Source organism: Pygocentrus nattereri, chromosome 13 (genome assembly GCF_015220715.1).
Source record: "Pygocentrus nattereri isolate fPygNat1 chromosome 13, fPygNat1.pri, whole genome shotgun sequence".
Lineage (NCBI taxonomy): Eukaryota > Metazoa > Chordata > Actinopteri > Characiformes > Serrasalmidae > Pygocentrus > Pygocentrus nattereri.
Window position 1 is genome coordinate 28,373,459 of NC_051223.1, and position 27,609 is coordinate 28,401,067.

The 27,609-nt window shown below is 39.0% G+C and overlaps 1 protein-coding gene across 1 annotated transcript; it reads left to right on the forward strand.

Annotated features, from left to right (window-relative positions):
• Positions 1-5,554: 5,554 nt before the first annotated feature.
• On the forward strand, positions 5,555-25,858 carry glud1b (glutamate dehydrogenase 1b). Its single transcript, XM_017702920.2, has 13 exons — positions 5,555-6,106; positions 9,813-9,893; positions 10,070-10,125; positions 11,131-11,194; positions 12,771-12,865; positions 15,936-16,115; positions 19,766-19,903; positions 20,064-20,201; positions 21,377-21,457; positions 21,817-21,940; positions 22,952-23,043; positions 23,672-23,734; positions 24,650-25,858. Exons 1-13 carry the CDS (start codon positions 5,710-5,712, stop codon positions 24,767-24,769), a joined length of 1,629 nt encoding a protein of 542 aa, XP_017558409.1. The 5' UTR covers positions 5,555-5,709; the 3' UTR covers positions 24,770-25,858.
• The last annotated feature ends 1,751 nt before the right edge of the window (positions 25,859-27,609 follow it).

The following is a 27,609-nucleotide window of genomic DNA, read 5'->3' on the forward strand; positions in this document are numbered from 1 at the left end:
TTGAAACACTTAAATGCTGTACTTCACTGTGAATGGGTGGGATACAGTGCCGTATGCTGAGTAGATGTATATATGTAAATGACATCAAAAATGTGTTTTTTAATTATTTATTTGCGATTTGATATGTGATATGGATATATGGACTGGGCGGTAGATGACATTTCGTTTTACATACCATATTAAAATTTACAAAAGTGCAGAAAATTCCAGTTTCTGTGATATTGATATATGTGCCTAGATCCGCAGTAACACAGTAACATGAACCTATCTGTTCATTTATCATTTCCTTCTATATTTGGCATTGTGACATTGATATTAAACATTAACCACGCAGGCATCATGCAAAGTCTGACCTGGATTGCAAATCAAATAACTACTGGAGCAAGACAAGACAGGATTTACCCCTAACTTGCTTTGCCCATGGTATGGGCATGTTTAATAAAACACTCAATTTTAGCATCAAATAAACATTTTCAACATTTTACTCCTTCCAGTTCCAGCTTTCAAGTCCACTATTAAACTATCAAATTTAGATATGCTGAATCTAAGTGAAACTCATGACAAGTGAGCCTCTGAGACTTTATTTTAGCTCTTTGAATGATTAGTGCAGACTCTAAGAGACACAGGAAGAAAAACTGATCAACACATTTAGTTAGTTTCACATTTACGGCATTTGGCTGACGCTCTTATCCAGAGCGACTTACAATTTGATTATTTTTACACAGGTAGGCAGAGGTAGTGTTAGGAGTCTTGCCCAAGGACTCTTATTGGTATAGTGTAGGGTGTTTTGCCAAGGTGGGGATTGAACCCCAGCCTTCTGCAGCGTAGAAGGCAGAGAGAAGGCAACACATGTTGGCACTGGTGATTTTACTGTAGAAAGGAGTTCAGCATTATTGCCACCATCCAAACTAGTATAGCCTATGAAACGACAAATGCCTGAAAACCACATGACTATGCCCCTATGTATACCTCAGGGACCCTCCCCCACCACCCCAGGGCATGCACACACATACATATGCATATGTTGCATAAGCTTGTGCTTTCATTTTCATGGCCTGTGAGAGTATTCCTGAATTGCCAGGCTCATAGGTCACTTAGAGGTCACCTTGATTTTTTCCCCCCAGAAAATTATATTCTGCAGATGAATAAGTTGGGAGAATGGCTCAGTTAGCGCAACTCAATTATATATAGTGATGCATCTGTATTTTAGAGCTGAACTGTGAAATTGTGTATTATTCCTTTTTATTTCCTTATGATAACTTAAGGGTTTCAAGCTAGCAGTTTCTTCATATTCTAGTAAGTGGAACACTAGCTTTCATATCATTACCAGAAAAAAAAAACTGTCACTAGTAAATATGGCAGGGAAGATACCTTAAAATTCTCAGAAGTAGAACTGGGCATTTCACATGAATTGTCCTGTCCTACAGGATGAGTGTCCGACAAGCATGTGACTGCAGAAAATTTACACTCTCTCCACCTCCCCCCTCAGCCAACCACACGGTGGGTGTTGTCTGCGCGGGAGCCAATGTTGTGCTTGCACACCCCTCTTTGAAACATGACCATGATAAATGAATGCACACCCCCATAGTGGCATGCAACTAAGCAGGAGTGCAACAGAGCAGAGAGCAGAAAGGCAGACTGGGAGTGTTCTCTTTATGAAGGTCCCCTTTGATAAAAACATCATGTTCTATTTGCAATCAGATAGTCCAGAGTATAGGTCAACTAAAGGTAGTGTCAGATGTTACAATACATTTTCATGCAATCTCATATTTTGCAAGAAATTAAATATTTACAAACCACATTGTACATTAATGATGAACCAGTATAGTAGAGTGATGAACTAATTTTATGGTCAGATCAGCGATTTCATCATACCGTCACATGCACCTGCCTCCAGCTGCAGGTGCCCAGGCTCATAAAGCATTAGCATTAGCTCAAGGTGCAGTGGGAGTCAGCTTTATCTTTATGGCTCTTCCTCTTTTCATGGGGTAATGAATGAGCAGAAAGATTTTGAATATTGCTCAACTCTCATCATCTCTTATGCCATATACAATTACTGTATGAAAAATTAGTATCAAAGGGTAATTCCACCAGTTATAAAATTTCATCAGAATTAAATTAAGATCTTCACAAAGTCATTTACTATGGTTTAATAGTAATATTAATATTAAAGATGCTCCGTTCTATAGAAACTCACCAAGTCAGAATTGTTGAGAGTGGTAGTGATAGAAACTGGACATCTGAAATGTTTAGTGCCTGTAAACGTTTTAAAAGAACAGTTCAGCCATTGGGTCTCCAAAGTTTATTGAAAGTTTATTGCAATGGAGGTATTAGGCTATAGTAGCTAACAAGTAAATTTAAATCTTACCAATAAGCATTGTGCAAACTGCTTTGTCTCACCACAGTGAGTTGTTGACAGACGTACAGCTATCTATAGAAATGAACAAATCTATGTTTAAGCATATTTAAAAATTGTAGATCAGCCATATTGTTTCCACATACTGTGTAATATGTTAATTGGGTGTGTTGGGTTAAGGCAAAAAAGTAAATAAAAGAAAGCAGTAAATTAATTCAGTGAGACACATCATAGGACTAACATGGTGCACTAACATCTAGAGGGCAGCATGAGTAATATTTGTTTCTTTGGTAGCTCTGTAACTCATTCTAACATGAGGCAGAATATTTTTTATTTCTTTACATTTTCACTCTCAAAAACAAACGTAGCTTTGTTTGACTCTATGCATGATTCTGTTTAACTGACTGTAGATAGATTTGGCTGAGAAAACATAGCAAGGTAGCAAGATGGCTAATCAATTATTTTGGCCACTTTAGGCTTGTACTGTTTTTAGCTGCATACCATAAATAAAAAGACTGTTGATTGCAATTATTTATATGACGATCAATCATCAACTAAAATGTATGTTTGTAACAGGCATATATTTTTGTACAGTTGTACGTTGTTACATTATCCTTGCTAGTGTGCTACAAAACTAAGGAAGCAAACTTAAGGCATCAAACATGACTTGACTGATGAACTACACTCTGTGTATAATGAGAAACTGTGTTAACTTGATTTTTCACCAGGATATTCATTTGGCCATTAATATATGCAACATTTCCATGAACGTTGGGTTTTATTTTAAAACACTTTAGCACTGGTAATATCTAATTCTTGCTTTTCCTCTTGCTTCTACTATGACAACAGAGATCCTGCCACTCCTTCACTTAAATAAACTATATCAGTCTTTACCCCTAAGAATACATGAAAGAGACTGGGACTTGTTTATGACCCCCAAAGATGGCTTTGCTTAAAAAACTATGAATGCATAATCGATGTGAAAGGTGTGAGGTCTGTTAGTTTATTTGCAATCAATAGTTTCTGATATAATGGTTCTGAGCTTGCATGAGGTCTAGACAAAATAACCTTTAGCTTTAAAATTTCATGTTATTCTGAAAGACCAGAATGTATCTTCAGGGGATCACAGAAAATGTACCAGAGCTTTTCAAAAATGTAAATTATAGTGTTGTGTTTACGATAGTAAAGGTGATGGCACAGGTGCCCAAAAGCAAAAAGAACAAGAACAAATCAATACTTTAAGATAAACTGAACAAACACACTGAACAGATCCTGTCTTCACAGGTTGAATTGCTGATACTGGCTTTTGGTATCACTGTTATTCTGTTATGTGAGCAATCCAAAGTGTGATGAAAAGCTTGCCGCTATGTAATCCTTTAAGACTGCAGGCTCTATCTGCTTTTCCTTAATGTCATCCCAGCAGCTTCATACCGGTTAATATTTGCTCATTTTCTCAACCTGAGCAAGTTGCATTTGTACCATGTTCTATAGGGATAATTCCTATCTTATCTGCTGTGCAGAGTCCAGCAGGGCAACGCACGGTCAGTGAAAAAAATCAGTGTAGTCAGCATCAGTGCAGAACAGTGCAGACCATTACCGTTTATGATGTTCACTGAAAGCATAATTAATCTTACCATTAGTTATAGAACAACCTGTTGCAGGGTTTTATGCTGTGGATTATAAACTGCCCTGTTCATTTATGATTCACTGAATATCTTAGAACATTAATGACATTAATGACATCATTGCAGGCCTTGATCTGACTGGGTCTGACAAATAAACTGTGTCTAACAGTGCTTTTTGACAAATTAGATTAAATCATTCATGTTAAATATCTAGCCAAAGGAAACGAAACACCTGGATCAGTACTATTACCCTTCATAACACAATAACAGGATCTAAGGTGTCATTCTATGAGCACCTACCCCACCTTCTGTCTTTAAGTGGGACTCTGAGTGAAATGTCTTGAGACCCCCAGACCTCTGAAGTGATGACTTGATTTGACTGGCAAAAATAACACATTCAGGTCCTCCTTTGCTCTTTTCAGAAGAATAGATGTGGCCTTCAAGCTCTTCAGTCATTGACCACTTGCAGCATTGTATAAGGCCTGTGATATTCACACTATGTAGTGGTGGTGTGCTGTGTTTCGCATTCTTGCCTCACAATACTTTAGGGCTGTCTCCCTCTCCCTCTCTCCAAACACTGTTGTAAATTCATACTTTCCTTGATTTATCTAAGCGACTGGTTAGAACAAGACTGGTAACTGAGGATAAGTGAAACCTTCGACTGAAATAAAGAAATTAAACAGAATAGTGCAATAAAGGTCAGTACTAAATCAATAAATTGCAGACAATAAAGCAATAACTGTTAGAATTCACTTGTCTGAGACATGTCCAAGTCTGAGAAATGGTGGTTGGGATGGTGTAGTGGTTAACACCTCTGCCTTCTACACTGCAGACTGGGCACCCACCTAGGCAAACACCCTACACTAAACCAATAAGTCCTTGGGAAAGACTCCTAACACTGCCTTGGCCTACCTGTGTAAAATTACCAAATTGTAAGTTGCTCTGGATAAGAGCGTCAGCCAAATGCCAGAAATGTAAATGAGAAATACTAAGCCTCATGAATGATGTGTGTTGCAGTAGAAGAAGAAAACACATCTTACGTTGTCTTATAAAGTTGCCTTGAACAAAATAAAGTAAAATAAAAGATCCCGTGATCTAAATTATCAACTGAAAATGTTAATAAAAATTGTACTACTTAGTATTAAACAACACTCAAAAATATCTTAAATACATAAAGAAATTACATAGAAAATTCTGACTTTTAAACATATAAAAATATTATCACTATTTATCAGCCTAGTGTTATTCGTAGTTATCTTCCAGTAGCTTATTAGTTTGGCTTCAAGTTAAATCAAACAAAAAGTTAAATAAAAAATATAATAATTGAAAATTCCAAGTGGATAAATGGTATGGTGATACACCCACTGCCAAGCTAAATGTATTTAAATAAGGTGCTTAGATGCCTAAGACGTTTGCACAGTCATATACATATAGAGTTAGTAATAATTATGCATTTTTTTTTCTTCAAATTTGGCGCTGGATCCTCCTCCCGCTGCTGCGCGCCCCAATCTGAACCTCTATCTGCCGGCGTAGCTCCGCCGGACTTCATGCTGCCTTTTAAAGCAAAGGGGGCGGGATGAGCTCTGCCACTCTGACCGAGGCAGGCTGAACAGGTCGGGGCTCTCGCCTACTTCCCCCTCTTTTCTTCGCTTCCCTCATATATCTCGTTGGCACCCTTGTCGTGTCTTTTTCTTTCAGAAAATTAGTTTATCCCCTCCATACGTCGCCATGTACCGGTATTTTGGAGAGCTTCTCAGCCGCGGAGCTGGCAGTGCCCTGGCCTCGGGATGCGTCGAGTCTGCTCTACCGGCTTCCTCGTCTTTGGCGCGGATACGCCACTACAGCGATGCCACAGAGAAAGAAGACGACCCCAACTTCTTCAGGATGGTGGAGGGCTTCTTCGACCGCGGCGCTGCCATAGTAGAAAACAAGCTGGTGGAGGACCTGAAGACGAGGGAATCATCCGAGCAGAAGAGGCACCGAGTGAGGGGGATCCTCCGGATCATCAAGCCGTGCAACCACGTCCTCAGCGTGTCTTTCCCCATCAAGCGAGACAACGGAGAATGGGAGGTTATCGAGGGCTACAGAGCACAGCACAGCCAGCACAGAACTCCCTGCAAGGGGGGTAAGAAATCTCGAAATGTGTCCGATGCCCTGTCTTTTTTCTCTTTAGTAAAGCGCTTGACAGCTCAGAGGAAGAAGAGCGACTCTGTAACAGCTGGGGCTGCCAAGGAGGCTAAGCTAGCTAGCTAGCTGACCCTGAGTCTAAAGCTAGAAAATTTTTTTGTCACTGAAATAGACTGATTCCGAGAAAACTATTATGAGATTAAAATTAGTCATTTACAATCAAAAACCACTTATATAAATGTATATAGTGTCTATTGGCGTGAATTTCAAGTCAGAAAGAGGCGGCACAGCTATTAGCCACTTGGCTAGCAAGCCTATGTGTAGCATGTGTTTAGTGTTATTATTTAAAAGTAGTTAGGTTAGATGTAGTATTTGTCGCTTTTCAGAGCTAAAAATGTCCCCCTCCCCATTTAAGCGGGGAATAACTGACTTTGTCTAATCCCTTAGTAAAATAAAAAGATATATGCATGCGCGCGCGCGTGTGTGTGTGTGTGTGTGTGTGTGTCTATATCTTTTTAAAATATAAAAGAAAAGTGACAAATAATACATCTAACCTAACTACTTTTGAATAATAACACTAAACACATGCTACACAAAGGCTTGCTATAATTTACTATTATGCTGTTCATTCCTCTAATTCCACTAATTTTGTCTCAGAATAGCATGATAATCAGTGATGAATGTGTACAGGCGAATGAATGAATGAATGGATAAACTGTCTGCAGAACGTGTGAGCCGTCTGCAACACCATAAGGATATCTGGAGTGGAAAACCCTTATGTCCTTATCACAGTCTATAAATAACTGAGTTCTGGAGCAGATTGAATTGCATCGTCTTCACTGTATTCACAGAAAAAATGTTGCTCAGATGTTCAGAATCAATGATCAGATCAAAAGGTGGAGGATATGAAGTGTAGGAGGAGTGCCTCAGCAGTGGCTTGTGGGTAAATTATGGGTTGGTGGGGTGACGTAGCCAGTCCAAGATGACTTTTCTGAGGGTGGGAAGCAGTTGGGGGATTTACTGGACAATCAGAACAGGTGTTCTTATTTGTCAGCTGCCTGACTGAAATACAGCATTAGCAAACATACTTGGATATCTGGCAAGTGAGGGTAATAGTCTTGGTGTATAGGCTGTGTCATCATTTTTAAAACCTTGTTTTAACCTCTGGACAAGGTTGATTTTCAGGTTTTTAGCTGTATTTTATTTTTTGTGTATTTGAATGCCAACAGGCCAGACAGGCCTGGTACTTGTTTCAGTGTGTTGTAGCAGCTTTTCTTCAGAAAATCATTCATGCTGCCAAATATAACAAAGTCAGATAATCTCTTAGTCATTTAAGTGTTTGGCAGAGACATTTGCTCTTGTTGGTTTAAGGAGTATCACTAGGAATGTTAGTTAGTTTTGCCACCGTGGCTGACATACTGAACAAAGCTGAGTACAAATTGCAAAGTGCAATTGCAGCACTTAAACTGTCTTTAATACCCACACACTGACGTCCAAAAGCTTGTTTCATTTCTGTATGTTGTCTTGTTTATGTATGTGAGTGAGTCATACAGTCAGCAGAATTTTAACCAGTAAGGCAACTGAAAATAAGTTGAAAAGAGACATGGGAAACACATAAACCTCAGAAGATTGTAGCATGACTAAGGACATAATTGCTATCTGAATGGAGATGTGGTCCAGGCCTCCTGTCTACTCGATCTTTTGTCATATAGGGAGAGCACAGTGGATGAGAAACAGTGCTGAGTCATGTCTCTTCTCCCTGTTTTCTCTTGTACTTCTCGACCTGTCCCTCCTTTCCTCTCTCCCTCCCTCTCTCTGTATCTCTTAATGTACACCATTCTACCGTGCACATAAAGCTCCACTTTTGTACAGAGTTGTTTTGTAACATGTTATTTTGGAGAATTTATAAGGGCTGGAACCTGAATTGGTCCTAATAGTTTTGTTTTGTGGCCACTGTTCTGTATTACACTATGCATGGAAAAGAAAAATTACATGGAAAATAATTGAAAGTCTTGGTTTGGATATAATGACTATGGGCAAAACTAAACTGTTGGAGTATACTTAGGCTTATATTTGACTATATGAAATTATTTCCAATAATAATTTCAGTAAGGAATTTTTAGTTCCTTATATTAAGCCTCTGTATATCAGTCAGGCTTGGGAAAAGTGGGCCTGTTTAAGTGGATTTGGTGCAGTGAAATATTAAATAAAAATCTATATTCATAGTTTTTGCTAGTACCCCACCATGCACAACACATACAGAAAATCGTGTACCCTGCCTGGGAGAGGGTCACCGGGACCTACCCCTGGAGCCAGGCCTGGGGGTAGTGTTCTTCTGGGGGTAGCGCCTTGTGGCCGGGCAGCCCATGCAACCCGGCCGGGCTTAGCCTGAAGAGGCAATGTGGGGAGACCATGAGGGCCCACCACCCACAAGGTCCAGCAAGGGGGAGCAGTGCAATGCCATACAGGCAGTGGGAAATTGCACGGAGGCCCTTGGTAGCGTAGGCCCCTGCAGCAGAAACTGGCTCTTGGTATGTGGAATGCATCCTCACTGGGGGGAAGGAGCCGGAGTTTGTGCGGGAGGTTGAGAGGTACCAACTAGATATGATGATGATGGTAGTATTTATAAGTGTGGTGCTGCTTAGGGGTTTTTGTCTCTTCAAATGGACCAAAACCCCAGAAAAACAAAATCTCATGCTGCTTGTCCTGTATCATGGAAATTGTTTGTGTCATGATGTTATATTTTGGTCATGTTGCCCACTCCTCGCTCAGGCTTGAATACAGTACTGGTGTTGTTTCAGATACTAATGAAGGTATAACCAAGTGTCATATCTTGCTCATTGGCTCATTTCTCTTCAGGGACAAATGGTGATGGCACTCTTTGATGTTGCTTGTTGAAGCTCTTTGAAAATTGATTGGTTGTACTGGGTTTGTGTGGCATGCCAGCTGGACCGCAGACATTTATTAGGATTCATAATGTGCTAAAGCTGGTGAAGAGTGTTGCTTCTTTAGGCCAACACATGTACACGTAGGATACTTACAAATCATGCAGGGTGCTCACTTGCTTCTGAGCTTTCATTTCAGTTTACTTTACAGCTTGGAACATTTTGTACTGATGGTTTGTAGAGTGGGTAACATACTCTGTAGCTTTGTAGCCTAACAGACCTATAAACTTAAGGCAGCTTTAAACCAGTTATAATGATCAGTTTCTCTAATTTATTCTTCAGCTTATTTAGGTCCCTCACTCTGTGCAGGAACTGGACTCTGCATTGAAACATTTTGGGGTAACAGCTTACTTAAAACTGGACCACTGTGTGCTTAAGGCAGTCAACATGGCAGCATTTTGCAGGGACTTGAATCTGCTGTGTCAGATACCCACAAGGCACCATGTGACAACTGTAGCTCTGACTGTAGAGTTCTGTTTCAGCCAGCACGAATGGACTTGATGACCCTTTTCCATCTCTTGACTTAATTGTGCTTCTACAGAACACCTTCTTTCACAGGAGTGAGAAACAGTTTATCCTACCACTATTTATAGCATGGCAGGGCGTTGGATTAGTCTAGTTGAAACCTCAGCTAAGTTTAGAATAAAATTTTAGTGAAAAGTTTCAGTCTTCATCTGTTTCAGTTCAGAATTAAACCAGGTTGACTACATAATAACACTGGACCCAGTAATAATGCTGTGCTGACTTATCTTTTTGCAGGTATCAGGTACAGCATGGATGTGTCTGTGGACGAGGTCAAAGCCTTGGCCTCACTAATGACTTACAAGTGTGCTGTTGTGGGTAAGCTGCAGTGCATATACATCAAAATCAAGTCCAGTCACATTCTGCTCTTACATTTTATAGATTTAAATTCTGCATGCACTTACCTTCAACTCCTATTCATATCCAGATGCTAATTTATTGTCTTTCAGGAATATTAATGTAACTGAATTACTTCTTTTATATTTTTCCCCCAGATGTGCCATTTGGAGGTGCTAAAGCTGGAGTCAAAATCAACCCCAGAAATTACTCTGTAAGTACCACATTCCTGGGAAAAGAGTGTGTACCAAAGCTTGTGTGTTCCTCACTGTGTGAGCGCTAACACCATTTCTTTCACTCTCTTGTGCCCCTGAAATAGCTTTTATTATTTGACTGTTCAGTGCACCATGAGGGGAAAGGGGCTTGAAAATGGCTGTATGCTGTATGTGTCTGCAGGCTGTCGCTAGACTGTGGGCAGCTTGCTCTCTACATGAATCTCCCTTTCTCATACTCTATGCCCTAATTGGCTATATTCCTGAATGCATAATAAAGTGTGCCCATATTTGGTTGATTTCTGTGTATTTGTTCTGGTAGACTGCCTGATGAAACCACAGTGCCTCGATATACATCTCCCTCTCCCTGTCACATCATGTTATGTAATCTCTCTCTCTCTCTCTCTCTCTTTTGTGATGGGGCACAATGCTGTAGAGATAAGTATAGTAGGAGAGGAGATGCATTTGAATCTCTTTACTTGCTATGCTTCTTCAGCCTACCATTCAGCCTCTGGTCCATATGTAAATGCTGTTTTGTTTGTTTTGGAACATGCAAAGCCTGAAACTGTTAAGGAAATCCAAACTGCCAGTGATTGTGTAGAGGTTATATAGTTTTCCTATGAGTGCATCTGATGACCATATTTGGTCAAAACCACGTTAGAGTGGAATCTGAAATTTTGCGCTCTGCAAGCTATGCAGTCTTTGTGCCCTTTAGAATGAAAGTGCTGATCTGAGACACGGGTTTCCCTTTTCCTTAGCCTTATGACTGGAGTCTCAAGAGATGCTGGAAAAAATAGCTGATTTCTTGGTTGTTTATAGCTTGACAATTAGTCAGCATTTTTAATTATTTGCTAGTCATCTGTTCTTAATTGCTAAAGATAGCCTTTTCAGACCTTCTTCACCTCATATCATCTTTCTGTCAGTGATGCCAGTGAGAGAGTTCTAACTGAGTCTGTAATAAACTGAGTTCATTCAGCTTTGTTCTTTTCTCTTTGGATGCTCCGTAGGACAATGAGTTGGAGAAAATCACTAGAAGATTCACAATTGAGCTTGCCAAAAAGGGATTCATTGGTGAGTAATATTGATACTACTTGGACTAATGACCGTATCACCCAAAACTAACCCTGATGAGTCATCTTTACAAGCAGGCAACATTTAGGATATCCTCTCAACATCCTTTAATTCTATTTAATTTCATTCTGTCAACCCGGAAGAGCTTCTCTCTCCCTGTGCCTATAGAAAGCACCCCCCTGGCTGCTTCTGGCCCCCTCAGAGCTGTTTTTAGAAATGTATTCAGGCTGTAAAGCTGCACGAGTAGTTGTTTATCTGGATGCCTACCTGTTTATGCCAGCCAAAGTGACTAGTGTGGTAACTGGGGCAGAGAGTCTTTTTTTTCATGGTGTCACATGGGCAGAAGAAGCAGTTCAGGCTAATCAGGTCCCTGTGGACAGTGGAACAGCCCCACATGGATTATCAGACATTGTGTGCCCAAGTCTCTAAGATGATTAATATTAGAGTGGTAATGTGAGGGCAAATTTGTCTGTGAATCAGAGTAAATGGAGGTGGACTGTATGACAATATTTTATCATTGCCATGCATTTTATTTTGATGTTAGACATCTTAAGGTACTCTAACCCACTGCCTGTTTCATTAAATGAGAGTATAATTAGTCCTGTTTATTTGGATTTAGTGTCATGCACTATGTAAATGTTGAATATAAATCATTGTGTTGAGTTTTTGATGGCAGTTATTAAATGTGACTTTACCAACATATTGTCTCTGTGCCTTAAAATATTGAGATACAATATGTTGTATTGTGATATGATATTTTTGCTATATCACCCACCTCTAAGTATGAATAATAGGTGTCAGTCCTGAAAGGGAATGGCAAACTATTTACATATCATAATAACAAAAAAAACAGGTACTCTGAAGAATGACACCATTGACGATTATACATTTACTCCTCATCAATCTAACATTTACCCCTCATCAAATGTTTAGTGAGTAATGTTTAATTTTCACTGTTATTTGTTAAGTAGGATACATGCAAGGCTTTTGTCACCAAAAAACAGCTGATTTAATAATACTTTGGCTATACTTTACAAAACTCTGCTTCTATGGTATGAAAAGCATAAATAAGGGCAAGGTATGAATAATGATTCAAAAGTTTTCTTTTGAGAAAGCACATATTTAAAGTATTTTGCCCTAAATGTGGTTAAAATACCCAAATTGTTTGAATGCTGACAAGTTTCTAAAGTTGATGTAGTATGACATTATTCCAAAGGCAGTACCTTCATAAATACTGTTTCAAACATTTACATGAGTAATATTGTTTTTCATCAAAATGAACCTCATTAACTTTAACTTTAAATGCATTTAGTTACCACAAATCACCAAAGCATACTAATTTTTATAAAAAACATGTCCATGCTTCCCTAAACTTTTGATGTGCAGTGAAGATATTCACAAAGAAAGAATCTTGCTAGTTGATCATTATTCCTGATGCATGTGTTTGCTGTCAGTGTAATTGGAACTGGTGTCTGTTCTCATGACAAGGGTCTGTATTCATAACACATGGCCCCTCTTCTGCTGTCATGGAGCTTGGAGGTTGAAATGAAGCCTCATTCACTTTCTCTCCTCTCAGGACCTGGCATTGATGTGCCTGCCCCTGACATGAGCACTGGTGAGAGGGAGATGTCCTGGATCGCTGACACTTACGCTAACACTATTGCCCACACCGTAAGTGATTGAGCATGAATAAATCCATTCAGAAAGCAACGCCATAGCTTTCTGTACTCTTGTAGAGTTGCTTTCTTCAGCTTTTCTCTGCCTTCTTCTGTCACAAGTCACTTGCCATCACTTGTAATAGTTTGCACCAAGAATTTTGTTAAGAGTGTTTATGCAACAAGCTCTACAAACATAATCATCACCCTGGGATTAGAGATTCTGATAAACATAGTTGTGTATAAGGAGAAAAGCTCTTTTATCTTAGTGTGGCTTAATCAGCTACAGCCTATATTTGTTTTTTCTCTGATAACAGTGTGTATCTCAGACAGGCTCTGCAATATTTGCCTTTGTAGATGATAGCCATATAGATTTTTGCTGGACAAACAGTGGCTAGTCTTTTTTTATGTAGGTTTCTTTGCAGCAGTAGTGTTTTGTTTGAAATATTTTAATGTAACTCATCAGCTTGCACAAGCAGAGAGATTGTAGTGATTCTAGCAGCTGGCATGATTGGAAGAGGCTTAGGCTACCCTTTGGTCTATAATCTCAGACACTGCTGAAGTCACACAGATCTCCTGATCATGTTAAAGTACTGCCTCAATGACAGAAGAAGTAACAAATACAGAAACACTTAATTTGCTGGAGGCTACGCAACGCCTTTTTAGTTTCAATAATTTCTGTAGCTTTTTTTTTTAGTGCCGTAGAAGAGTTTGCAGAAGAGTTTGTTTCCAGGGTCAGTGCTCTCCTAGGGAGCTCACAATTTATGCACAGTCAATACTGCTGTCATGGCAACTTAGGAAAACTTTTGTTTATACAGAAATGTGTGTTCTCTCATTTTCAAAATAGCATGCGAATAATGTGTATGTGTGCTGTTATTTTTACACATATGCTAAACTCACGTTTCATACTGTGACATGTATCAGTGCTCAGTGTATACTTTGAAAGAAGAAAAAGCTACCATTATTTCCCTTCCCTTTGCTTCAGTGGTTGAACACAATGTACCCAACATGAGCAAGCTGTCTACAGAAAGCATACCTTTATGTAATCTCCTCATCGCAGATGTTTATGAAGGAATTAGCATTGTTCGATCAGACGGATCATGTGAATGATTAGTATTCCTATATTTGATGTGCCCACTACATAGTTTACTTACCTAAAGGTGTGAAAAGATCAAGTGGAAAACACGTAATGCTGTTATAATCAGATTGAACAGAAAAAGTCTGTTTATAGCTTGTCCCAGTCCCTTTTCCTGTCCCCTGTTTTTTATTATTAGAATGATTATTATTTTTAAAGCTGCAAGTTTATCATTCTTGTTTGCAGAGGCTTGTGGCTCCTTGTTGCTTTCAAAGAACTTATAGGAGGTTTGAGATCTGGGCCATTGATACCCTTTGACAGAGATATTCTGTTCAAGCTCCCTTTAGTTCATTTGTTTGAAATGGCAGAGAAACACTGTGATGCTCCCCCACCGCCGAGCAGTAAATGATTGATGATTCTGCGAAGAGGAGCTGAGTGAGTTGGCGTTTACGTAGGTTTGATAGAGGACATTAGACCCTGCTGTCTAGTAGAGGCTTTTTTGCCTTTATTCCAGCTCCTATTGCTTTTAGGAGACTTGCTTTCAGTTTTTAAAGAAATGTACAGGAGTATTTTTCCACTCTTTGATACCAGGAGCTTATTTGTTTGATTTGCAATTCAGCAACGGCTGCATAGCAACTACACAATCTATCAGACGCTCAAAGTTGAGTTGTCTTCTCATGGTGGAAAGATACTTCTTGGATAGAAACTCCTGGTGCAAAAGTGTCAGGTGTCCCATTTTATCTTTTAATAATTTTCTCAAATAAAACTTAATAAAAATCAAAGCTTAATAAAAAAAAGTTTTAGAAACTATTCCTACTTATTTCACTTATTGTATTTCCTCTTTCTTATATAAATGACTTATCTTACTTCTGATCTCCTCAGAAATATCAGAATAGTCAATAGCTTGTATTTAATGGCCATTACTGACTTTCCCCAGTAATATATTATATTAGTTTTAGAGAAGAGCGCTTTTAGTATAACCTCAAACTAATGATTGGCTCTTTGTGTGGAGAAAACTTGGAGAAGAATTCCAGCCAGACTGCTCCAAGAGTACCGTAAAGCACTTCAAAGCCTGGGGCTGTTTTTCTTACAGTGGAGTTGGTGAGCTTATGTTCATCGATGTGAGATCATGAACTCGTGATTTTAAATGCAGTTAGCGGCAGGCCTTTTTTTTTCACCAACAGGGCCTGCACATTGTATCATTCAGGCCTTGTACAATGGCTTTTTGGATGCAAACCTACAAAATTATGAAAAGAATTTTGCTTAAAGGATAGTGATCTGAAACACACTCTCCACTTTTTGAGAAATTACTTTTACCAAAACTTCAGTTACAGTTTTGTTTAAAGTATGTTACTTGATTTAAAATTTAGTTTACTAACACAATGAACTTTAATACGACAACAAAAGAAAAATTGACATCAAAGTGAAGGTATCAATGTTGGTCTTACTAGTGATGTAAAAATACACTACCCAGCTATATTGATATGTATCAAAATATGTTTTTCTTAGGCTTACAACAAGTTGTACACTGGCAAAAGAGCAGTGTCACATTTAAGAATTTTATATATATTATTATTCAGCATCTTTAAAAATAACAACAGGAGGAATCATATTTTAAAAAGTGATAAACATAAAAGATGTATAGCATAATGGGCTGTTACTATATACTATTTACAATTGATCTAAATCTTTTAGGTTTTTTTTTTTTATGGTGCAAGTTTATGGAGTATCGTGACAATGAATTACAATAACATGATGTCATATTGCCCACCCTTAATCTCCAGTACTGTGTGCATGAAAGTATGATTGTTTTTCTTCTCTGGTGTGTGTTCTTTTATACTTTTGTTAATAAAAGTTTGTTAAATCTATAGAACAGTACTTTTAGTAGTATCTTATAATGAATATTGTTGGCATTGTGGCATATCAAAGCAGTAAAACCTGACAGACGCTAAACTGATGCTGCATTTTGTTTTTGTGTGTTTGTATATTGTGTGTATATATCTTTATACAGGACATCAACGCTCATGCTTGTGTGACGGGAAAGCCCATCAGCCAGGGTGGCATCCACGGCAGAATCTCAGCCACCGGCCGAGGAGTCTTCCATGGCATTGAGAACTTCATTAATGAGGCGTCTTACATGAGCAAGCTGGGCTTGACACCCGGCTTTGCAGATAAGACCTTCATCATTCAGGTAGAGTGAGCAAAAGGACATGATGCTTTTTTGATCATTGAAATGATCGACGCTAATGTAGCTTCTTCATACAGGTTCTGTAATATACACTGCTCAAAAAAATAAAGGGAACACTTAAACAACACAGTATAACTCCAAGTAAATCAAACTTCTGTGAAATCAAACTGTCCACTTAGGAAGCAACACTGATTGACAATGAATTTCACAGCTGTTGTGCAAATGGAATAGACAACAGGTGGAAATCATTGGCAATTAGCAAGACACACTCAATAAAGGAGTGGTTCTGCAGGTGGGGACCACAGACCACTTCTCAGTACCTTTCTGCTTTCTGGCTGATGTTTTGGCCACTTCTGAATGTTGGTGGTGCTTTCACACTCGTGGTAGCATGAGACGGACTCTACAACACACACAAATGGCTCAGGTAGTGCAGCTCATCCAGGATGGCACATCAATGCGAGCTGTGGCAAGAAGGTTTGCTGTGTCTGTCAGTGTAGTGTCCAGAGGCTGGAGGCGCTACCAGGAGACAGGCCAGTACACCAGGAGACATGGAGGAGGCCATAGGAGGGCAACAACCCAGCAGCAGGACCGCTACCTCCGCCTTTGTGCAAGGAGGAACAGGAGGAGCCCTGCAAAATGACCTCCAGCAGGCCACAAATGTGCATGTGTCTGCACAAACGGTTATGAGGTTGGTATGAGGGCCCGACGTCCACAAATGGGGGTTGTGCTCACAGCCCAACACCGTGCAGGACGCTTGGCATTTGCCAGAGAACACCAGCATTGGCATATTCGCCACTGGCGCCCTGTGCTCTTCACAGATAAAAGCATGTTCACACTGAGCACATGTGACAGACGTGACCGAGTCTGGAGACGCCGTGGAGAGCGATCTGCTGCCTGCAACATCCTTCAGCATGACCGGTTTGGCAGTGGGTCAGGAATGGTATGGGGTGCCATTTCTTTGGAGGGCCACACAGCCCTCCATGTGCTCGCCAGAGGTAGCCTGACTGCCATTAGGTACCGAGATGAGATCCTCAGATCCCTTGTGAGACCATATGCTGGTGTGGTTGGCCCTGGGTTCCTCCTAATGCAGGACAATGCTAGACCTCATGTGGCTGGAGTGTGTCATCAGTTCCTGCAAGATGAAGGCATTGAAGCTATGGACTGGCCCGCCCGTTCCCCAGACCTGAATCTGATTGGGCACATCTGGGACATCATGTCTCACTCCATCCACCAACATCACGTTGCACCACAGACTGTCCAGGGGTTGGCGGATGCTTTAGTCCAGGTCTGGGAGGAGATCCCTCAGGAGACCATCCGCCACCTAATCATGAGCATGCCCAGGTGTTGTAGGGAGGTCATACAGGCACGTGGAGGCCACACACAATACTGAGCCTCATTTTGATTTAAGGACATCACATCAAAGTTGGATCAGCCTGTAGTGTATTTGTCCACTTTAATTTTGTGTGTGACTCCAAATCCAGGCCTCCATTGGTTAATAAATTTGATTTCCATTGATGATTTTTGTGTGATTTTGTTGTCAGCACATTCAACTTTGTACAGAACAAAGTATTCAATGAGAATATTTCATTCATTTAGATCTAGGATGTGTTATTTGAGTGTTCCCTTTATTTTTTTGAGCAGTGTATAATAGTAGTTAATCTTCCAAGCCTTCATATTTCTAACAATAGGAAAAGTAAGCATTTGGTATATATTGAATGTATGCTTCCCTTTGTCAGACAAGTCTTTATTGCATTAAGGTCACGAATATCTTATTTTTAATATGAGAACTAAGTAACTAACTGATAAGGAAGGTCTGTGGCTGTAACTTGTTTGACCTGTAACATTAGCAGGAGATTTTATGAACCCTGAATTTGTTAGCTTAGAATAAATTCTCTTTATTTTACAGTTAATTCTGTGGTGACATTGTGTAGCAACTTTAAATTGTTCATGTTGCATGGTCCTTGCAAATTAGGCCCCATATGATGCATTGGTTGGCCAGTAAAAGTCATGGCATTGAAATATATGTATTATTTATGGCTTTGGGTTCTTTATGTGTACTTGGGAATTAAATTTGGCAGTTGAAAACTGACTATCATGCTTGAGAATCTGCAGTCAGGTTTGGGGTAGTCATGAGTTCTCACACTGCTCTTCTTGCATTCACAATCAAAGGCTCGCAGTCAGCTCTCACAGGTAGCATGTGCAGGCACTAACAACATACAGTGACAGGTGTGAACAATACAGAGGTAATTTAAGTTTTTAATGCATCACTCATCATTAATGTTGCTCTGTTACAGACCTGTAAGTAACACAAGTAATGTAATTCTTATGACATCAGGAACTGTAATGTGTTTACAAGATTTTAATTGTTTAAAATATCTTACTATATCTACACCATGTTATGCTATGTTACTTGTTTTATTACAGAAAAAAACGAATCTCATCACTGTAATGCATTACTTTTTGCCAAATTCCCACTAACAATGTTTGCAGTTTGTAACTGAGAAGCATATCAGCTAGTAAAGCACCATTAAAGTAAGCTTAGTTTTTGACCTCTCTATTAAGCCGTGTAAGGAAGTTGCTGTTATCTTGTCTGTAGTGCTGAGGTAAAAAAAACACTTTACAGCATAAGCCTGCCTTTTGTGTTAAGTGGGCCTCTGGCTTCAAAGGGGAAGAGGGAGTTAATAGTCAGCACTGAGCAGAGCGCTCAATTCTCAGTTCCTTCTGGAAAATGTGTTCCAGAATGTGCAGTTTCCTCTTCGAACACCCTCAGACCAACATTATCTCTGATAGAGGGGGGCGCATCTCCGAGATTTGTCCTCAAGTTGCATTTGTTTCTCAAGATTAAGCATCAGGGTCACAGAACAGTAGTGTCAGATTTATTTCTTCTTCACTGACGTCCGTTCTTAATTGCAGTGAAGCCAAAGCCTATCAATCTGCTGACCGACTGTGACATGGAGGAGAAATCCCTGGCTATGCTAACTGTATTTACGTTATGCATTGACTGATCTGGAGCCTTTCTGTAGGGATTAACGTCTCCTGAAATTGAATTTTCTTTAGAATTAAGATTTACGGTTGTGCACATGTATGGGGAGAGAACGTGAGGAGGCGCTGTCTTATATTCTGATAGCAGAAAATGCCAAGAAAAACATTAATGAAGTCTTGTGCATGTATATTTTATGCCATAAAGTAGAACTTATTTTCTGTAGGTTACTTTATCTTATTTTATTCAGTTGAATCATTTCTGTAGATTTGCTAGTTTAGGCCGCTTGACTAATTTATATCTGTAAAAACATTAAGCTGTGCATGGCATTTTTTGTTAGAAAAAAAAAAAACCTGAGCTTAGAAAGGTGTTACAGCTGTTTTAAGACCACATGGGGGCAGCAGAGATCATTACATGAGACTTGGAATAAGGTTGCAAACAAAACCATTTTTAAATAGCTGCCCACCATTTCTGGTATATTTTTCCAGGTATTAATTATTTTTTTGTGTTCCAGCTGGCCTGATACACCTGTTCCTGCCTGTTGTAGTTAGCACTTATTACTCTGGCCAGCCAGCATTACTATTTAATTGAAAATGGCCTGCTAATTTTACAAAATTTTTCTGGAACAATTATGTCTGTTAACTTTATTAAAGAAGTGATTTTCTGTTGTCAGGGTTTCGGAAATGTTGGCTTGCATTCCATGCGTTACCTGCATCGTTATGGAGCTAAGTGTGTAGGGATCGCTGAGATTGATGGAAGCATCTGGAACCCCAATGGCATTGATCCCAAGGAACTGGAGGACTACAAACTGGTGAGCAAAAAAGAAGTCTGTCCTACATTACTTAGCCTTTGTTGTGTCCAAAAAATGTGAAGGAAACTGTGGAAAGACTTAGTTTAGACTGCAGTTTAATGTGAAAGACTGAACATCATGTTGTCTCTTTATAAACTATTATCTTCATAATTTTTTACAGCAACATGGCACCATTGTAGGCTTCCCAAATGCTCAGCCCTATGAAGGTAACATTATGGAGGCTGAATGTGACATCCTCATCCCTGCTGCAGGAGAGAAGCAACTGACCAGGAAGAATGCTCACAACATCAAAGCCAAGGTCATTATTGACTGTTAACAAATTTACTGCTTACCTCATACACAAATTGGAGCCAAGGATTGCTTAAGATCTCTTAACTAAAGTGATATTCCTCTCATTCATACCTCAAAATACCCTGCCTCGGTCCACCTTGTTATGTTAGCCTGTTACACAACAACAGAATACATACTTATGGTATGGTGGGCCATTAAGGTAGAAAGTAGCCTGATGCACCCTAACTTTTCTTGAAAAGTGTAACTGTCAGATCTGCTCAAAAGGCCTTCTGTAGGAGTGTTAGTTGATTAATTCTGGTGACAGTTAGTTGCGTTAATTATGGTGACAGCCAGCTGCTTACAGTACACAAACCAGGGCTTTCTGAATGTAAAACTCCTACACTGCTGCGAAATGCAAGTAAAAATGCTTAACCTGAAGTACTGCACAGAGATTATTTTCCTCTGTAATGATCAGCTTAGTGCCACAGATATTTGCAGTGTGGCCTAGGCTGGAACTTAAGACTGGCAATGTTAGAATCCTTTATGTTGGTGCAGTTACTTGCTAACTCACTAACCATAAAAGTAAGGATACAGAGGTAAACAAAACAGTATACTCAAGGGTATATTGCTACACACTGATCTATAGCAAAAATATAGAGAACTGGCTTTGTTTGCAGTAGTGCACTGACTTGTGTGTAGCTGCGGTTAGCCGGGAAGCATACCAGTTAATAAGCTGGCAAATCTGCCTACAGTAAACATTTAAAGCCTCATGCTAAATAAATCTTGAAAGATTGCAACCTCCTGTAAGACAGTTCTTTAGTTTCACTCTGCCTTGTAAACTGCTGTCCTTGCCAGTGATGTGCCAAATTCTGACTCACCAGTAGAATTCAACCCATCTTCACGTGCATGCATGTCACACAGGCATATGTATGCTACACGTTACACTCATGGTTTCAATTATTTCCGCATGGAGACAACTGAAAAGCATGTACATGCGACTGTAGACTGTATACACTCTGCGACTGTATGGGGAGCCTATAAGCAAAAAAAAAAAAAAAAAGTTATTGCGTAATTCTGGTTTAATATAATTTCATTGGCAAACATTGTTGTGACAGTCTTAATGTAGCTGTCCTATGCTGAGAATATATATCATGTATGTGCTCAGCTTAATAGACACTTAACACGTACTTTGTGTTGATTTAGATCATTGCTGAGGGTGCCAATGGGCCCACCACACCTGATGCTGACAAGATCTTCCTGGAGAGGAACATCATGGTCATCCCGGTAAGATCCCCTTCCTCTGTTTTGTCTTCACACATATACAGCAGCTGTTTCCTGGTCATGTGCAGGACCAATGGAAATCCACGGTTGACGGCAGGCATAGTTTAGGATATTTACGATATATATGAATGTAAAAGTTGTTATTCTTTTGCTCTTGAATTAGTGAACAATACTGCTGATCTGCCTGAGAGTCTCTCAGTCTCCACAAATTTGTTTGTAGCTGTTTGGGAAGTCATACACTGGATTAGCCTAAGCAGAAGGTTTGTTGTAGCATTAGAGAGATAGCTATGATAAACTGTGTAAGTGTCTGTGTCACAGACCAACAACAAATGTTAATGTCACTGCATGTCTTTTTTTTATAGGATATGTACCTGAATGCTGGTGGTGTGACTGTCTCCTACTTTGAGTGGCTGAAAAACCTGAACCACGTTAGTTATGGCCGTCTGACCTTTAAGTATGAGAGAGATTCAAACTATCATCTGCTAAGTAAGTCTGCAGGAATGTTACACAATATCTTGCCTCCTAATTCACATTGTTCGATACTGTATCATCTCTGGTCTATGCAAGAAGCACATCTTTTCCTTCAGTGTGTGGCTTGGTCAAAAGTTAAGGTTTTATGAAAATGACAGCATTGGGAAATGCAGAGAAGTTTGGAGCAGGTATCAGATGTTTAATACTGCAGAGCTTAGAAGTGATTCATTCAGGATGCCACACAAATATGTATTACCTACTATCATCATTAACCTCTCTTTCTGCACCTGCATCAACTCTCTTTCTGTGTTTTGGGCGGTGCCGTGTTTGCTTGATCAACAGGGTGAACAGGGAGTGGCATTATGCCCTGCAGTAACAAACAATTCACCCCTCCTAATACTGAGTGTTTATGAACCATTCGGTCAAGGTCACATGGTGCACTCTTCCCTTAGACATGTTTTTCCTTTGTTATATTTTCTTGCTTTCTCTCATGCAAATAGAAATGGGAAGTAGTACGATGAAATCAGGCAAAGATATTAAGACAAGACAAAGGTATTGCTAGTTTTGGCACCATATTGGTCTTTTACTTAATTCGGTTTATATGTGTATGGGCAACATTGCTGTACATGGGCCAGTTCAGCAGTTCAGTTCAAGTGTGTGCAAGAAGCATAACTCAATTATACAAAACAGGATTGAGGCAAACAGTACCAAACTTTATGCATAGAAACAGAGCTGTAGATATTCTATTAGTAATGGTATGATATGCTTCTCTAGCTCAGTACATAGCTGAAGGCTATTTACATGTCAAAACCTGCATATTGGAACTAAATCACCTTGTTTAATTGATGGTGGTTCAGAAAACTAGCTCCTGAATTTAGATTTCTTATGTTTTAATGTATGCTTCAGTGGAGCTCTGGACATATTTGTATAAATAAAAGAATGAATACTTTTGAATAGTATCTATATTATATTTAATCTATATCTAATAATATCAGTTTCATTAATTCTTGTATTTTGGTCATCCAGTGTCTGTGCAGGAGAGTCTTGAGAGGAAGTTTGGAAAGCAAGGAGGCCCCATCCCAGTGGTCCCTACTGCTGAATTCCAGGCCAGAGTAGCTGTGAGTATTAGTTCTGTGTGTCTCACTGTGTGCGTGCGTGTGTGCATGTCCCTCAGGCAGAGAGCACACAGGGAAGTTTAGGAGACTTTAGTATATCAAATATCCACTATAAAAGCTGATTATATGAACGTTTTGTAGCTGATTCACAGTAGTCAATACTGTGAGATGATGATGATGATTCCTGGAACACATTTGTTTGCAAAAGTGTAATTCAAAATGAATCTATTCACTTATGTATGTATATGTATCAGTGAATAGATTAATTTTGTCACAAAAATTATATATATAAATTAATTTCTGGTCATTTTCTATTAATGAAGTAGCCTCGTTTAGTAATACTCATTAGCAGATAATTTTGCTTCTACCAAGAAATAAGTGCTTCAAGAAGTCAGATCTGCATTTTAAGATAATTTGACTTGATAAGATATAACTGTAAAATATGCTGAACAGACTTATGTGCAAAGTGCTCTGTAACAGTGTTAACGTTTACTAATGGCCTATTGTAGTTCTACAGTTTCTAACATGGCTTTTTAGAGAACTGGGATTACTTAAGTGTCTAAGCAGTGCAGGTCTAAAGTGTGATGTGAAGTATTAAAATAGTCTAATGTGTCTTTTCTGTAATGTGTAGGGTGCATCTGAGAAGGACATTGTGCACTCTGGTCTTGCCTACACCATGGAGAGATCTGCAAGGGTAAGTTACTCTGCTTGTTAATTTCTTCAGTTAATAAAAGTAAAACCTACATGAAAGAATGCTGCGGATTACACCCTCAACCAGCCAGTCACAGTTGAAAATGGTTGAAGGTAAACAGCGATGTCTGTCTCTCATTGGTGGCAAAGTTGGTGGAAACACTGTCATAAATTGTATGTATAAATATGCACCCGTACACATGGTTTTCAGATGTGTAATTAAAACAAGATCACTAGATGATTCAGTTGAAAATTGATAGTTTGATTCTAAAATCCAATGAATGGTTATGGTGCTATAGACGCTCATAGCGTATAGTTCAAAAGTGCATTGTTGGCAGAAGAATGGTTGCTTGTAATGATCATTAAAATGAGCTATGTTATTTTTGAACATTTATGCATTTAAATATATTGTATTTTGTTGCTATTTTAAAAAGGCACTAAGCCATTTGAGGCTGTGTTATTTTATCACAATTAAGTATGTAGCAGCACAATCAGTGAAAGGTGTAGCCTCTCAGATACCATGAAGCACATACATGAAACCACGGTTTACTTTTCATTTTAATTACTTAATAACAGTAACGTGATGTGCTGGTGGAGTTATTGTGCGTGATTAAAGACAATTATAGGTGTGGTGTCGGAGCCATGGCCTTGGCTTCAGGCATGGATGAATCATCGCTGTGGAATGATCACTATAGAGCAAACCTCTCCTTACCTTCTGCTCATATGCTGCAGGGGATTCTCACACACATTCTCACAATATTCAGCATCTGTTTCTCTGCTTCTTCGCATTTTCTCTACACTAAATTACCACAAAGATTTCTACATGGTTTCTATTTTATTCAAGGCAGATGTTAGAGATGGAGGTGAAATTCTCAGTGTTTTTTTTTTTTTATTTATTTATTTATTTTTTCTTCCCCAGCAAATTATGCGCACGGCCAACAAGTACAACCTGGGCTTGGACCTGAGGACAGCTGCATATGTTAATGCCATCGAGAAGGTGTTCAAGGTGTACAATGAGGCTGGCCTGACCTTCACATAAATTCCCTGCCCTTTCTTTTCTTTTACCTCTGCCAAACCGTCCGTCCTCTCTGTATTAGCCCTACACCCAGTCTCTGCCCCACAGTGCTACAGCCTTTCAACATACCGAGAGTTTACGAGTTGAATCCCTAATTGTCTCCTTGCTACGTTATTATTATTATTATTATTATTATTATTATTATTATTATTATTATTATTCCCTCCACAGTCATTCACACCCCTAAAACATGATATTGCAGATTTGTTTAGAAAATCTTTGTGCTGTTTGTTCTGTTCTGAGGCTGTAGTTTCTGTTTTCTGCAGTAGAATGTAGCCTTCAGTCTGGAAACTGGCCGCATTGTTTCTGCAATACTTCATATTGCTATGATGTTATTCTATCCAGTCTATCACACAATTGTGGTATTTTTTTTTTTTATATTGATCCACCGAGGTCCTATCTAAGTGCAGTAATAGATCGCGAGTATTGTCTGTTGTCCACGGTATTTTCCTTTCACTGTGATTTTGAATGGCTGTATGTCAAACCAACTTTGAATCAGAGCAAGGTGTGCAGTATTTTTGTTCTTTGTCAGCCTTCAACAATAGATTTAAGTTCATTTATTCTCTGACTGTGTGTGTCTCAAACCTTGTGAACGCTAATTGCCATAGTATTGAAAGACAGCACTAAAGATGCCTTAGACCTGAGAGCAGGAGTTTTCTATTCAGAGGAGTTAGTTCTTTTTACCCTGAAGATCAAACTGTTCCATCCATGTACAAAGTCCATCCAATATACAGTATTTTGCCTTGGAGACATGCAAAATCTGTTTTTTTTTTTTTTTTTTTTTTTTTTTTTTTTTTAATCTTTAACTCCCATATATGCCCATATCTTGTAAGCATTGATTCCACTGGTTTTTGACCCAGTTCTGTCTGAACTAAAATGTCAAAGCCAGTACACTGAGCAAGTCTCTAGTCAGGTGTGTGCAGATGACGGCAGCTCATGTGGGAACAAAACCATTCACGAAGCTTATCTACAACTTCATTGGGAAATTTGTTTTGGGAATTTGTATTGCCTTTTTTTGTTGAGAATAAAATGACTAATTGTTTGTTTGCTTGACATTTGAGTCTTATTTTTCCTGTCACACACACCCTTGATATTCTGTAGTTCTCATATATTCAACAAACAACATACAGACTCAGTCAAAAGAATGGCAGATCATAAACACCTTTAATTTAATCACAGAAGACATGTCAGTGAATTTCTGCTGTCCAGTTGAGATGTAGCATACAAATATAAATTATATGCTGCCCAGGTGCGTCGATAAAAGATGAAAGATGATAAGAATCAGCCGAATAGTTTTTTCCCAAAATCGCACACCTGCTCTGTTGCTTTGTCCGTTGCAGCTTCAGAAGCAGCTTTGTTAATTGCACCGCTCACCATATTACCAATGCCTGCAAGAACAACAGTCATATTAAGGCAGGCAAATACCACTTTACACTTACAACAGCCTTCCTTAATTTCTTTGAAATGTGGCTCTTTATTCTGCATCCAAAAGAGTTCATTTTATTGCAATATTTAAATGATTGTGTATAACTGAGTGAGGTTCCACAAAGTTATTAAACCTGTAGGCTGGTATTAAAAAACAAAATCACCTCCTGCCTGTTTCTTCTCCTTTTTCTCTCCTCCAATCATCGAGTTCACTGTCTGTTTGGCAACATTAGCTGTGGGGGAATCAAAGTATAAATGTCCAAATATTCTGTCACAGGATTTTCACATGAAAAAATATGCAGGTGCTAGAGACAGTTGAATGTTTGTTGTAGTAAAAAGATTACCGCTCTACTGTACGGTTTGCAGACCTTTAGTGAGAACGGCCTTCAAATTCAATTCAAATGATAACTGACTTTATTAATCAGTTCATAGTCAAGATACAGCAAAGGCAAAGTGCATGAATACCATATACATACCCGATCGAAAACTATCCATAAAAAACACTTTTTTTATTCATGGTATTTTCTCACAAGTTGAACAATAAAGTGTAAAAATGCTGGTGCTGTCTTACCCGCCTGATCAATGACCTTTTCAGCCTGTCCATCTAGAGCTCCCTTGACCAAGTCCATGTTTGTGCGCTTTGTCTCGCTGACAGTAGGAAATTCTGAGTGTTTGTGTGTAAAGCAGTGTGGCACACTTTTTATAGAGATTGGAATGTTTAAGCCATCTCCCACACACACACCCAAACTGCAAAACACACCCGTTTAACGCTGCTCCTCTACACACACTTGAGCTTAGCTTAGCTTAGCTTTCTTTCTTTCTGTCTGTCTTTCTGTAATCTGTCATTCTGTCTGTTTTATTTATTTCCATCTTTATATCTGTCTATTTATTTATGTTTTTCTTTATATCTTTCTTTTTCTGTATTTCTTTCTTTCTGCATAAATGCATTGTAGCAGCATTGAAAAGTTCAGAGAGCTCGCCTGGTAAAGCCTGTTCTCTCTGAGTGGAACAACATGCTGTTCAGCTTTAACTTGTTTTGCTGATGCAAATTCATCTTGAGGGCTTTGTTGTAGAGAGCATGGCTTACTGATTACCTGCGTTTCCTAGAAAAAGGTAAGATCATCACTTGTGAATGACATATTCATAAAAATGTAATATGTTCTACAATACTGTATGTTCTATACTGTGATAAAATATTTGAAATATTAAATTTTAACCTATTAAAATCTGGTCACTACCAACAGATATTGTTTCTGTCTGTGAAAACTCATTTTTGTTTTCTTTTAAATCATTGGTAAATTCCATATGACAATTTGGTGAGCCATTTTCATAATAAATAATAAGAGTAAAGCATAATCACCAAAAACATGCAAGACTGT